The sequence below is a fragment of the Solanum stenotomum genome, chromosome 7 (genome assembly GCF_019186545.1).
Source record: "Solanum stenotomum isolate F172 chromosome 7, ASM1918654v1, whole genome shotgun sequence".
Lineage (NCBI taxonomy): Eukaryota > Viridiplantae > Streptophyta > Magnoliopsida > Solanales > Solanaceae > Solanum > Solanum stenotomum.
In genome coordinates, this window is record NC_064288.1 from 51,346,318 (window position 1) to 51,361,823 (window position 15,506).

Sequence of the window (15,506 nt, forward strand, 5' to 3'; positions counted from 1 at the left end):
TTGTAAAAAAATTTGATTGGTCAATTTTTTTCTTTAGAAAAATGAGTTTTTAATTTATAAAAATAAGGAAATGACTTTTCAAATGAAAGCAGGAGAAACAAGTTCCATAAGTGAAACTCCCTTAAACTATGTGAAATGAACAAAAATGTCATCCGTTTATAATTTGGTCCAAAAATACTCTTGCCTCATTACTTTCGTCCATAAACGCCCTTATTGTTATTTAATGGGCCAAAAATGCCCTTCAAACTAAATATATTATTTATTTTCTTCTTAACACATATTTTTTCTAATAATATATTTTAAAATTAGTGAATGTTTATCTACTTCAAATTTTTTTTTAAAAAAATTCTTATTTTATTATAATTATTTTTTATCGTTATATAAATGAAAATTAAAGATGGATATACTATGATGTTATATATGTGACGAAAATTGATGGCAAAGACATTTTTTAGCCAAACTATAAATAAAGAATATTTTTATTCATTTCACATAGTTTAAGAATATTTTTGACCCTTTTTCGAAAAATATATTCTTAAAAGGCAAAGGAACATAGGAACCCCACCTAGTGAGACATTATTAGTAACCTTATCTTTAACACCTTTACAACTCTCAACTTGAAAAGAAAAATTCCTTTGATTTTCCTTCATTCTTAGTGATGTAAATTGTTTCTCTTGAGAAGTTGAAAGGAAGGATTTTTTTTTAACTACTTTGGCTTGATTAGTGAGAATGGAAAGAGGAAAAGAAAATGAAGGGCAAACAAAATGGGAAGATAACGAATCATTGGTATGTTGTTTATAATATTTGTTGCTTTGTGTAACTTAGATGGTGAATATAATCTTTATAACCTATAAGAATCGATGATTTAATCTTTCTGATATAAGTTAAACTCTATGTACTAAATCATCTGCTGCTATAGTTGATAAATGTAAGGGCTTAAGAACTAGGAAAGTAAGAGCTTTTGTTTAGAGAGATAGCGCGTAAACTATGACAGAGCTTAGTGCACCAGACTGTCATTTTTTGGTTTAAGATTTGAGGTGTAACAGGACAAACATTTGGCTTCTCTATTAGGCTATTCTGGAGAAAGTCCTCTGCCTTGACAGTTGCTTTGTTGTAAAATTTAGTCGTTCCCTTTTTCTATCTAAATTATCACCATCTATGTATTAACATAATTTGAAACAACATTTGCTCCTTTGGCAGGTGTCATCCGTTGTACTTCGCGAGGACATTGTCAATCTTCTAGATTTCATAGAGAGGTTAAATAGTTGGTGTGTTCGAATTTCTCTTGACTTGTATCAAATTGAAGAGTTGACATTGGAGCTGACGTTTGTGTCTGCATTTTGTCATCTTTATTACTCTTTCTTTTTGGAAAGCTGTAATGATGAAATGTCGTGCATATCAAATAAGATTCATGATTTGGTTCAGTCACTGTTTCATCCAAGTAGAAAAGACATGCTGGTTAATATAAAGAATTATGACCTTTTGGAGAATATCAAAAGTTATATTAGCTCACATAGCTATGCTGAACCAAGTCGTGTAACCATGACCGAGGATCGTTTGGTTGAACTTTTAGATGCCATCCTTGTGTATCTCCAATATATACTCAAGTGTTGTTCTGAATTTATTTTCCCATCAATGACTCAATGTGAGCTTCTTCAGAATGTATTTGGCAATTTAAGAGATTTCCATAGGTTGAAAGTAAATGGTTGCGTTGAGTATGAAACAATCGAATATGTCTTACCTCATCTTCAACTTATGGCTCTGAGAGTAGTAAACTTCTGTTTTACTCTTTTGAATTGTCAACTGGACAAATTCAATGAATCGGATTTCTCTCTTGTTCACTCCAAGCTAGCTAATCTACTTGTAGAGGTTATTCCTGTTGAACTGGAGGTTATGCACATATGTTGTACAAATTTGAAAGGTTCAAAGTCGGAAGAAGTTGAACGTTTCATCAAGCAGCTCGTAGAAGCCTCTCCGGACATTCTTGGAGTATCTCTGATTCATCTACAAGAGCACATGGTTAATGCTGGTACTCCTAGCGCTTCTACGTGTAACATTCATGTCATGATAGAGTTCCTATTGATTATTCTTACTGATGTGCTCAAGGACGTTATTCGTCATGACAAATTGTTTGTTCTCTTGGCACGTGTTATAGAACTTACCAAGGAGGTATTCGTTCTTGTTCGCAACATAGAGGAGAATATGAATGAAGTAAGTGATGCAAACCTAAACTTGATGGAAAATATTGAACTCATCAAGAAAGATCTCAAGAATGATTTCTTAAAAGCCAGTGCAGACTCGTCTCAGCTCTGCTTCCCCATGAGTGATGGACCGCTCTTCATGACTCTTCTACTCACAAACTTGAATGACTTGGCCAACTCCAATGCTTCCTCAGTTGCTTTTATAAAAAAAGAAATTAAGCAGCTGAAAGAAGACCTGGAAATCATAAGATCATTCTTCGGGTATGTTGAGCAAGAGTTGCATAGAGATCTTTGGACTCATGTTCTAGATGTGGCATATGAGGCGGAACATGCCATTCATTCAATTCTTGCCCGAGATCATGGTCTATTACAGCTCATCTTCATACTTCCTAATACCGTAGAAAAGATCAAGCTTGTCAAAAAAGAGGTACAAGAGAAGATCCCCAAGAGCAGCGGTATTATTGTTGCAAACGCTCCCAACAAGCTGGTTGAAAGAAACTCATCGAGTACAGTTAGTAAAATAATTGTAGGTTTTGAAGAGGAGACAAAGTGGATAATCAGGAAGCTCACCAGCGGACCAGATGAGATAGATGTCATTTCCATAGTCGGCATGCCAGGGATTGGAAAAACTACTTTGGCTTTCAGAGTGTATAATGATGAGTCCATTGTTGATCATTTCGACATTTGTGCTTGGTGCACAGTCGACCAGGAACGTAATGAGAAAAAGTTGTTGCAGAAAATTTTCAATCAAGTTATTGGTTTGAAAGAAAGAGTCAGTGAGAATGACATAGATGATGACGTTGCTGATAAGCTACGGAAACAACTATTTGGAAAACGGTACCTCATTGTCTTGGATGACATGTGGGATACTGCAACATTGGATGAGCTAACAAGACCTTTTCCTAAATTACTGAAAGGAAGCAGAGTGATTTTAACAAGTCGGAAAAAGGAAGTGGCTTTGCATGGAAAATGCCACAGTGATCCTCTTTATCTTCGATTGCTAAGATTAGAAGAAAGTTGGGAGTTATTAGAGAAAAGGGTATTCGGAAAAGAACGTTGCCCTGATGAACTAAAGGGTGTCGGAAAAATGATAGCCCGAAAGTGTGATGGGCTTCCTTTAGTACTTGATCTAATCGGTGGAGTCATTTCAAGGAAGGAAAAGAAAGAGGCATTGTGGCTTGAAGTTCTGAATAATTTGAGTTCCTTTAAGGATGAAGAGGAAGTGGTGAAGGTTATACAATTAAGTTATGACCATTTGTCAGATCACGTAAAGCCGTGTTTGGTTTACCTTGCAAGTTATCCAAAGGATGAAGATATATGGATCTATGAGTTCAAAGATTTGTTGATTTTTCAAGGACTTGTGGAGCAGATTGAGATGAAAAGTGCAGAAGAAGTAGTGAATGAGTTAATTTCCAGTAGCTTGGTAATACCTTTCGATAATTCTATTTTCAAAATTCATGATCTTGTGCATGACTTTTGTTATATAAAATCTAGAAAGGAAAAGGTGTTTGACTTCATAGGAGGTTCAAACGCTCCGTTTTCTTCTTCAAATCTGATTCCGCGTGGAATTGCCTTTCGTCATAATGAACAACATCTCTTTCATTTGAATGAAAACTTTGTGGTGTTTAATCCAGAAAAGAAGAATCCTTATGTTAAACACCTCCTCTCTCTGAAGGTGTATGCTGGGATTAAGGATCATCTTTCCTACAACAGTCACCTAAAACACTTGAGGCTTCTTAAAAGTTTGGATTTGAACGGCATAATATTGACAGATTCTTGGCTGAATGAAATCGATATGCTCATTCATTTGAAGTACTTAATCATTCAGACAAAGGCAAAAGCTCTCCCTCCGTCATTTTCAAACCTCTGCAATCTAGAAATTCTGGTGGTGAATAACGTGGATGGATCATGCATGGTACTATCGCCTTGTTTTTGGAGCCTTGCAAAGCTACGAGATGTGAGTATGGACATATGTTCTTTCTATAATCCATACATCAAAGAACCAACTGTGTTAGACGAGGACTCAACGTTAGAAAATTTGAGAACATTATATAAGCTCTACCTTCCCGGTTTAGAAGACACGGAGGATATTATTTTCAAAAGGTTTCCTAATCTTCAAAAACTTGAAGTCTATATCGGACAACTACCAGATTGTTCAGCAGAGAAGATTTGTTTTCCAAGATTGGATGTCCTTAACGAACTTGAAAAACTCTATTTATCTGCTTCTTGGGGTTCATTCAGTGAATATACACATTCCTTCCCTTTGAGCTTGAAGATATTGTGGTTGCAATGGCTCGCTCTGACATCCGATACACTTTCTAGAATTGCTAGACTACCCAACCTTCAAGAACTACTTCTAGAAGACACAATCATTGAGGAGGGGAAAGAATGGAACATGGAAGATGTCACCTTCCAGAATCTCAAATCTCTAAAATTGTTTAGTGTGGAATTTTCTGAATGGCAGGTTGATGCAGAGAAATCCTTTCCCGTGCTCGAAAAACTATATATAGATACATGCGACAAGCTTATGGAGATCCCAGAGAGTTTTGGAGATATTGCGTCATTAAAGTTTATCAAGGTATCGTTCAGCCATCATCTTAGAGAATCGACTATCAATATTAAGGAATATGTTGAAGAAATGAACGGAGAAGACAAGCTTGAGGTAGACTTCTATGATTGAGGTATGCTTCATTAACAGATTAACTTATTACTTTTACAAATGTTTTGTGTTTTCCAATATTACTTTTAACTTATACAATATATGTTCTTTGCAGATCAGATCAGATCGAGATAGGGCATACAAATTCTCAAGACATGTATGCCTTCTTCCAACATTAATAACTGTTTATCAAGTATAAACAGTGCTAGCTATCAGCACTTGTGTTCTTTATTATAACGGATGAGATATTGTTTGTGTGCTTGCTTTTCATTACTATGTATTAGTTGTAATCTACAAACCATTATTTAGCCCATCTTGACTTAGGACATGATTGAGCAACGACCCATTGATTCAGTCCATTCTGACCCATCCAAATTTTGTCCAAACCGTTCATCTATCACCTCTAGACATGACTAATAATGTTTTTCAAAGAAGTTTAAGTTCCATATATGGCAACTGAAGAACCAAAAACCAAAATCATCCCAATAAACACAACTTCCAAATATGAAGACTTATTGATCTTGAGGTAGCATAGGCATGGTAACAATATCGACACGGTAACGCCCAAAAGAGCTCCCGTAAATGTCATGACATATCCAAAGAATGGAATGGTTAACGCCACAATGACAGTGTTGATGACTAAAAATGTTTTGATGAAGTAGCTTACGATAAATTTACTCTTTCGTAAAGGTAATTTATCTTCAATAGCCGTTGCAATTGGAGAGACGACAAGAGCATATTTTGTTATTGTATTAACGAGTGTCGTATATATCGCAATTTTTTAACTAATTTTCCCGGTAGGGAGATTTAATGTTATTTGTGACATTAAATTTTGTCCATACATTAAGTAACCCATAGTTGCCATTGATCCATAGGTTATAGTGCTTAATATAAAGCACACAAATAAAACCTGTTTGACAAAAAAGAAAAAAAAAAAGAATTTAAGTTATATATACGATGATCAAATAAAATATGTTTATAATTATTGGTGTAATATGACACGTAGGCTGTAGCAAAGGTATTTATAATTAGTATGAGAAAATATGAAATGTCATTTTTTTTTATAATTAGACATACGATTATTTATAAATTCAAATGTCATCTGCCAGCTTCATATTCAATCAAATATTGAACAAAAATATTTTATTTATAAATTAAAAAGTTTTTGAATCTCACGCTAAGTTTTCTGTTCCGTATATTTTTGTGTCTTTATGTATGTTTTTGTATTGTTTTGTCTATTTCTNTTTTCCCGGTAGGGAGATTTAATGTTATTTGTGACATTAAATTTTGTCCATACATTAAGTAACCCATAGTTGCCATTTATCCATAGGTTATGGTGCTTAATATAAAGCACACAAATAAAACATGTTTGACAAAAAAGAAAAAAAAAGAATTTAAGTTATATATACGATGATCAAATAAAATATGTTTATAATTATTGGTGTAATATGACATGTAGGCTGTAGTAAAGGTATTTATAATTTAGTATGAGAAAATATGAAATGTCATTTATTTTTTTATAATTAGACATACGATTATTTATAAATTGAAATATCATCTGCCAGCTTCATATTCAATCAAATATTGAACAAAAATATTTTATTTTTAAATTAAAAAGTTTTTGAATCTCACGCTAAGTTTTCTGTTCCGTATATTTTTGTGTCTTTATGTATGTTCTTGTATTGTTTTGTCTATTTCTGTGGTTGGAGTACTTCTCTTCAACTTCTAAGTGTTGAAACACTTTCTATGTGGTGCGGGAGTAATACTTCCTCCATCTCATTTTATGACATACTTTTATATAATTTTTAATTTGTCGTCCCAAAAGAGATGTCATTAATATGCCCTTAATGAAACGATCATCAACCACAACTTCCAAAAGAAATTATTTCCTTTTATCTTAAGCTTTGTATTTAATTAAACGATACCAAATAAACTGAAATCGAAGTAATACATATTTATCAATAACTTAAGATATTCTTACCTTGGGAAATTGGCTCCTATCCTTCATGGAATTGAATATTGTTGGGAAAACAGCATGACCACAATAACAAAATGTGTACATACTTATTGCACTTATCACTCCATCCCATCTCCAAATCACACCTTTTTCTTCAAATCTAATACCATCAATTGCACCAACCCAAAATATTGAAAAAACCAAAACAATTGAAGCCAAAACTCCACCAATAGAAACATAAGCCAATAAACCTAAACTTTTCAACCATGTTGTTGGCAACATTACAATAGCGACTAATAAAACAAAAACTTCCCTTCCAACAATTTTAACACAACCAAAATGAATTTTTGCATTTGGGAATAATTTTTGCAAATTGTCACCTTCTAATATGAGGAATTCAATTGCAACAAAGTATAGTTCAAGATATAAGAAAATTGATATCAAGATTCTTCCTTTGTTACCGAAAGCAAATTCACCAATATCAGGATATGTCTTAATTGATGGTGAAACACTCATGCATTTTTGCAAAAGTATTCCTGTGTAACAACATATAATTGTTACCAAAAAAAGTAGCATCAAACATAACCGTCCTCCTTGTGAAAGTGCATAGGGTACTGATATTATTCCAATACCTATATGAAAGAAGAAAAAAAGAGTTCAAGTTTTATGCATCTGAGTTAGTGTATATTTATAAAGTCAGGTCACTTATAAGGTGACTACAGATAAATTTATTTATCTTTATGATATACTCATAGGTAAGACGATAGAAATAATAATAAGTAACATAATTAAAATGTTTACTCTATAGGTGCATATAACTTCAATTAAACTATACAACAACATATCCAGCCACAAGTAGGGTCTGAAGTGGGTATTTGGTGTATATGCAGCATTATCCCTATCTTATGAGGGTAGAGAGGTTGTTTCCGCTACAGCCTTAACTCAAGCAAAACATAACAAAACAAGAAGGAAAAAAGAATACCAGTAGCACCAACAAATAATACAATAACTAAAATAAAAGAAACATCATATAAAAATAAGAAGTATAAGAAAGTAGGCGGAAAAATACTAATACCACTGATAAGGGAAACTAGACAGCATGACTATCTACTAGCCTTTTTACACCAATTCACGACCTTCATGTCCTTCTATCTTGATTCTTGGATCATATCTTCGATAAGCTAAGTGATTATGACTTATTTCTACTTTTGGATGTGTCTTGAAAATAACAAAAAAAAATTAAAAAAAATGTGATGTTTACATGTTCTAAAGAAAGAGGTTCCTTTACTAGGCTCCATAATTTGTGGAATTTGATTTTGAGACTCAATTTTCTCCACACTATGGGATTCCATATTTTTTGAGTGCCAAATTTAACATCAAAATGCTAGTTTATATATTGGGTTTTGGCAAATATGTCTAGAATAAAAATATTCTATCTATATATTTTTAGTTATTAATTCACAACTCAATCAATAAAAAACTAGATTCCCAAACGCATAAAGATGTAGGTGATGGCGTTCTGCGAGGGGGTGCTCAACCACTTGACGATAAGAAGAGGGACGTTGAAATATTTTCTATTTCACAGTATTTCTCACTCTTTTTAATAGCTTTAAAAAATTATGTATATTTTTATATTTGAAAAAAAAAAATTTAATTTCTCATTTGATTATTAATGCCACCGTAATGTCATGATGCACTAAGCAGGACAGCCAGGACTGATAAGTTTCTAGATCAACAAGCTTCTGACGTAATTAACACCCAAAAGAAGTTTGTTCATCCTATAAGATAAGTTTTGACCCGCTAAAATTTTATTCTTGTATGCCTATTTATTTTGGTATTATTTTTTAAGAGAATTTTGTCCTATTTGGTCCCGCTCTGCCCTATTTCATCATATTCTTCTATACGGATATCGTCATTAAATTTGTATCTTTAGAAGTAATTAACATTCTTTATCTCTAAAATCTATATCAGCTTTGGATCTAATGGCTATTAATTAATGTTGATAAAATGCATTAGCACTCTTTGTTAATAAAATAAAATAAAAAGCTCTTTGTTAATGTGTATATTTATTCCAATTATTAAGGAAGACCAGGGTCTTCTAATTCTAGGATACCTATACAAAATATACCTATTAGTCTCTTTTATTATTTTCTTCTCTTTATTTTTCATTATGAATTTTTTTATCAATTGGTTTTACTATTCGACTTTTGCATTGAAACATTTAAATCTAATATGTAAATAATAGTTATCTATGTTGTTCATTAAAATAATAACTCAATTTGCACATGCATACACTGACTACTATAATTTTAAAAAAGTTTGCATCCATTAAAAATGTCCTTTAGAATCAAACCTCATTCATACTAAATTAAAGTCTCAATTTATATGGGATTTTTTTTCGTTAATTTTGGAATATATCAATTCACACGTTTATGCACGAATCTTTAATATAATGACTATATTATAGTACTACAATACTAAACTTTTTATTTTTAATAAATAAACAAGAATGAATTCTATCTAGTACAAAAATAAAAATATTATTTTTCATCAAATAATTTGTTGGACATGAAACTTGACTCTGGCTCTTCCTCTTTATTAGGCAACGTTAATTGGATATGAAATTTTATTGCTTTAGTGGTTTCAGTAATAGTTTAGATTTTTTCTATAATCAAACTATTGATTCTTAACAGCTTGAGGTATTTTTTTAACGGATTAATTAACCAATAATTCAATAGAAAATTACAATAAATTATATTTATACCATTCAATATTGAAAGTTCTTAACTTGGAGTTTATTTTCATATTTTATTTCTAATTGTCTCAAACTTTCGATTGCTCTACAATAAGTCAGTGTTTATACTTTTGAAAAAGATGCAATATTTGTCAACTCGTATGCATGGTTTATTTGGTTTGTTACCTTGTTTATAAGTGATTTTCATTGTTTTTTTTTGTGTCAAATCTTAAAGGTTAAACCGATAACCGATAAATTGATTCATGATAAGTTAATACTTGATGGTTCTATAGTATTTTAACATATCTACAAACCGATAATTAAACTTTAAAATCGAATCGATCGCGGATTAATCAACCTGTAGTGCTAAATGTCGATTCAGAAGCAACAATAGACGCAAAAGGAGCAAGAAGTCACAAGCCACCATTAAAGGATTTAGAGATGAAAAACGGAGAAGAAAAGTCGGGGAACACCTGGGGAGGGTCTTGGGGCGTCGCGCTCCTCATAGCCCCAAAGAGGGGCCTCTGATCTTTGACCTCTGGGGCGCCGTGTCAGACAGAGCTCCCCAAGTCAGTCTCTGATCTTCAAGGGNTGATGATTCTATAATATTTTAACATATCGACAAACCGATGATTAAACTTTAAAATTGAATCGATCGCGGATTAATCAACCGGTGGTGCTAAATGTCAATTCAGAAGCAAAAATAGACGCAAAAGGAGCAAGAAGTCACAAGCCACCATTACACGGTTTAGAGATGAAAAACGGAGAAGAAAAGTCGGGGAACACCTAGGGAGGGTCTTGGGGCGTCGCGCCCCTCATAGCCCCAGAGAGGGGCCTCTGATCTTTGACCTCTGGGGCGTCGTGCCAGACAGAGCTCCCCAAGTTAGTCTTTGATCTTCAAGGGCTGACGCCCCGCGCCTCTCAAAGCGCCAGGGACGCCAGTTCTTCCCATTCGTCCCCTTCCTTTGCGTACTAGTTCCTTAGCAATGTACCTATGTTTTCTAGTTGATTCCAACACTCTAAGGTACATCTAAATATCATGAAATCATCCATAAACTTTAGATCATGAACCTTGAATACATAATTTAGTTCAAGGGAAGTTAAGAGTCAAGTCTAAAAGTTAAGAAGTAAGTCAAGAGAAGTTTATAAAGTTTTTCCAAAGTCTTTCACAAAAGTTTTAACTTTGTTTTAAGACTTAAGTTTCATGTTAAGCAAAGAGTAAAGAGTTGAGTTCATTTCTCAAAAAGCTATAAGGGAACTAAGTATTCCCAAGAGTTAAAATGTTTTCACATTTGAGCAAGAAAGGGAACACCGATTCCAAGAGAGCTTTTAAGCTAAGTTTTGAGTAATTATCTCAAACCAAAGAAAGAAGTTTGTTTTAAAAACATATGAGCTAAGTATATTTTGGGATTAGTATTGAGCATCGATATAGGGATGCGAGTTCATATTAACTCAAGTCTCTATAAATCATGTAGCCATCATGGGTAGTAAAAGATCATACTTTTTAGATGACTCCTTAAGATGCTTTTAGCATAGACTAGTGGATCCACTTAGTTATGACGTTCTATATGACGACAAAGTATAGGACAGTTCTGGCAGCGTGGGCAAGACGTTGTATCACTACTTAGGCTCATACTGATGGTTGTCGGTTAGAGAATCTCCCACAGAAACTATATTACTTTATTCTATGAGTAAAGTTGAGTTTATTATTGCATTTTCTTTAACGAACTAAGTTGCTTTTACTATTTTTTAAAAGCTTTCATATATTGCATGTGTTCCATTGTTGTATTTTGAGTTATGTTAATCATGAGTTGAGAAGAGCCAATGTAAGTGTTCCTTTCAGATCCTTTTCAAGCTTAAGTTGTGTTTTAGCATTTCAACTCGCATACTCGTACATTCAATGTACTGATGCCAGTTGGCCTGCATCGTTTTATGATGCAGACGCAGGTAACCAGGATCAGCATCCAGCGTCTCGTTGATCAGGTTGAGCACTCAGAGTCAGTTGGTGAGCTTCATTGCATTTCGAAGGACTCATTTATCATTTGCTTTCTAGTTTTCAATTGTTAGGATGATCGGGGGTCCTATCATGACATCCCTCTTTGTTTTAGAGGCTTCATAGACAGTTAGTAGTTCAGTTGTCTTTACATATGAGGTGCCATTTTGGCCAAGTTGAATGTTGACTTTTAAACATTCTAAGTTATTTTATCATTCAAGTTGAGTATAGTGCTATTGATCTTTATAAATATGCATATAGTCTACCGTTGAGTTAAGTAAGTCAGGCCAAGGGTTCAGTTGGGGCCAGCAATGGTTCTCGAGTGCCAGCTACATCCAGGGTGTAGGCTCAGAGCGTGACATACTAGATAACCTAACTGATGATTAGGTATTTAAATATTATTAGTATTTTTAACTATTCATATGTGTATCCTATTTTATTTAAATTTTTAACTATTTACACTTATATTTTGGTAGGTCCTCAAAATAAAATATTATATGACATAATAGTAAAAACATATATTTCGTAAGATTGTTTTAATTAATGTACATATTTGTTTTTTATTTTTCTGTCAAAATATTTAATAATTATCTTACTTGCATTTTTTTTATAGTTTATTTGGCAACCTTATTCAGAAGATGTTATTAATGGATTGTCTGAGTGGTGTGGTCAGGACAATATCTCTGGATGGCACATGTGCCACTTATTTGTAAAATTTATCGTGAGTGGCACATGATTGATCGTGTTGTGAGACAATTTGGTTATTTACAACATATTCCTGGACCGTGTACCCAATTTTTTCGAACATCATTTTAAGCGTGATAAATGATCCAAAATAAAACAAGAAGATATAGATGTATTTAACTACACACAATATTTATGGAAACAACGTCAAAATTGTATATTTCGACCTTTATTTGTAAGTGATCAAGAAAATTACATTCGTTGGTACATGAGGCATTCCCGCATGTTCATTGGAAATCCACAACATTTTGTACAAAGAGGGTATCAACACATGGCAGGAAGACATGAGGCATTAGTATGTATATTATGAAATATTATCGATCGGACAATTCAAAGTTAAGAACTAATGACGACAATAGCAATGTGAGTGATGGATAGGGAAGAAAAATGTGATGACCCGGAAGGTCATTTTTGGAAACTTTGAACTATTCATTTAACTTGAGTTAATTAATCGATAATTAGTGGGCTAAAGTGATCATTTATTTAAGACCTCATACCATTAGGGCCATGTGTTAAAAATAAGTTAGTGAATTTTTGTCAGTTTTAATAAATAATTAATTTAGAAATAAAGAAGATTCATAAAACACAGAAGAAAAAGGAAGAGGAATAACCTAACCTAGCCGCGACATCGATCAAAGAGGAAAAAGAGTTGCAGATACACGTTTCGGCTATCTTCAATTCTTGGTAGGCATAGATTAATTACTTTATATAAAAATAAGGATAGTTGCTGGCATATTACATTATAATAATGTTGGTTTGGTAAAGTGCTAGCACTATGGTTATTATTATTAATTGTTACCAAATTTGTTGGTTATTAAGATGTGATGATTGGCAATGATTGCCATTGAAATCACTATAGTATCATTTTAGAGGGTTACTGGATTTAGGACGTTAGGGATTTATATATATATATATATATGCGTATTCAATACATACATGCGAAGATAAATTTCTTTCCATTCTGATACAGAAATAGGCATATATTATTTATGTATGTTTATGGACTAGAGGGTATTGATTAAATTATTATGGTTGACGGATGAACAGTACTAGGATGTAAGATATGTTTATCTCTGGGTTAATATTTTTAATTCATTAAGAGTCAGATGCGATATTGAGGTGAATTGATGTATGTTTGTTAAAATGGGTTGTGAGTTTGTTTTGGGAAAATTAATAGGAATGGTGGGCCAATGATTGGCCATAATGAGCTAATCATTGGTTAGAATAAAAGGGTGTCAAAGGAAAAAAAAAGTTACTGTTCCTAAATCAATTCGGTTTAAATTTTATATTATGGTTATTATATTATGATTCAAGTGTTGATAGGTTGATATGTGTAATTAAATATTATATGTATAGTACTAAGTGAATATCATTTGAATTATGATATTGGAAAGGAAATAATTGGAATTTAATCCTAGACTTGAAACTTGGAAAACTATGATAGTGAAATGTTAATTGGCATTAAGAGTTACAAACTTAATTATAAAGTCTAGCGAGTTTTTAGGTCAAGGCTAACCACATAATAATGTGAGTGTTGTTAGTTTCGAAATCTTATTGTGAATATGTACTTGAATAGATTGCATTGATTTGGAAGCTCAACGAAAAGGGAAGGCTCAAGTCTTGGAGTGATTGTTCGGTTATNAAAAAAATTGTTAGGGGATCCCGCGAACCGGCCGGTTCATCCGGGCCGGGACCGAGCCGGGTCGACCGGGACCAACGGGTGAACAGGACCGGTACCGGTCCCCTAATCCCGAAGGCCCCAGACTGCGAGATTCAAACGGGACCGGGTCCGGCGAGCCGGTTCTCGGACCGGTCGCGGGCCGGGGCGGGCCGACCCGGTCCCCCTGCCAGTCCTAGGTAGTTGTTTGTCATCTCAGCGAACCTTCTTACTCCTATTTATGATTTTGTTTTTACTTGAAAGACAACGTCATTCAAGACTTGCGTATCTTTATTTCAATTTTAGTATTTACATTAGAGGTTTGTGCACGTGACAACCAGGTTTTGGGAATTGAATTAAGTTGATTAGTTTTCGTAATAGTAATTGTTATTGAACTTTGCTTTATTTCTGCACTTTATCTAATGATTGGGTTTTAGGCTTGTCTTGATGGGATACGATGAGTGCCATCACATCCATTTTTGGGTTGTGACAATAAAAAACTTACAGTCGCCTTTTACAATAAGCTAAATTGAAAACTTAAATATATTTTCATGAAACACAATTTTTTTAATAGAAAAACTAATTAGCTTTGAAAAATCGCGCATAAACAAAAAAAATAAAAAAAATAATAATAGTTTTTGGTGTGGCGTTGATGGGATGTTGATTCAATGACATGATGCGTGTGTACGACACTCTTGACTGATATTATATTGTTAGGGTGATATTTTATTTACTTCAAATAAGATTAGAGGGTAAATAAACATTCTAATAGTGAAAGTGTTAATTTGTATATAAAATTGGGACCCTTTCCTTATGAACCAATTCTCAGGGATCATTTGATAGCTGAATAAGAAATAAGTTATTCATTTATTAATTTTTGTATAATTTATATACTACGTTTGGTAGGTAGATAAGAAATAAATTATATATTTGGTACAAAATTTAAAAAATCCACTATTAATTTCACTTGTATTGAAAAGTGATTTAATCTTAATTAATTTTCAAATGAATGGCTATTTTTTAAACGAGCAATTGCAAAAATAGTACTTAGTTATTTGTCCATTCCTCCAAATAAATAGTTAGGTATATGGGCCAGAGCCCAGATGTTTAAATAATGCATAACACCTTACTAGACATCAAAGTGGGCCTCTAGATGTTGGGCTCTCATTCCGTAATCCATTTAGAGCCCACTAATCCCTGTAGTGATTGTATTATTTGGTCGTTCGGTCAAAATAATTTTAACGCGTATTAAATATTTAACAAAAATATATGTTTGTCTGCAAATAGCTTGATAGGCGATTGCACCCATATGAATAAAAATTTCTCTTTTAAAAAGAAATACAATCTTTCCCCTATGCAGAATTTTCGTTTTATTTTTACATAATTATTTCTTTATATTTTGAATTTCGTTATCGAAATTTCTAACTCATTTATTGCATGTATGTGAATATAATTCGCAAAAAATCAGAAGGTACTCAATTTCAACATTATTATTTAATCTTTATCACTTATATATATATATATATATATATATATATATATATATATATATATATATTTT

The 15,506-nt window shown here is 32.9% G+C and overlaps 1 protein-coding gene and 1 pseudogene across 1 annotated transcript; one reads left to right on the top strand and one right to left on the bottom strand.

Moving 5' to 3' along the window:
• Positions 1-656: 656 nt before the first annotated feature.
• LOC125870971 (putative late blight resistance protein homolog R1A-3) lies at positions 657-5,233 on the top strand. The gene is made up of 3 exons (XM_049551528.1): positions 657-786; positions 1,201-4,882; positions 4,976-5,233. Exons 1-2 carry the CDS (start codon positions 730-732, stop codon positions 4,879-4,881), a joined length of 3,738 nt encoding a protein of 1,245 aa, XP_049407485.1. The 5' UTR covers positions 657-729; the 3' UTR covers position 4,882; positions 4,976-5,233.
• Positions 5,234-5,296: 63 nt separating this feature from the next.
• On the bottom strand, positions 5,297-8,169 carry LOC125870007 (amino acid transporter AVT1I-like; annotated as a pseudogene).
• Between the last annotated feature and the right edge of the window lie 7,337 nt (positions 8,170-15,506).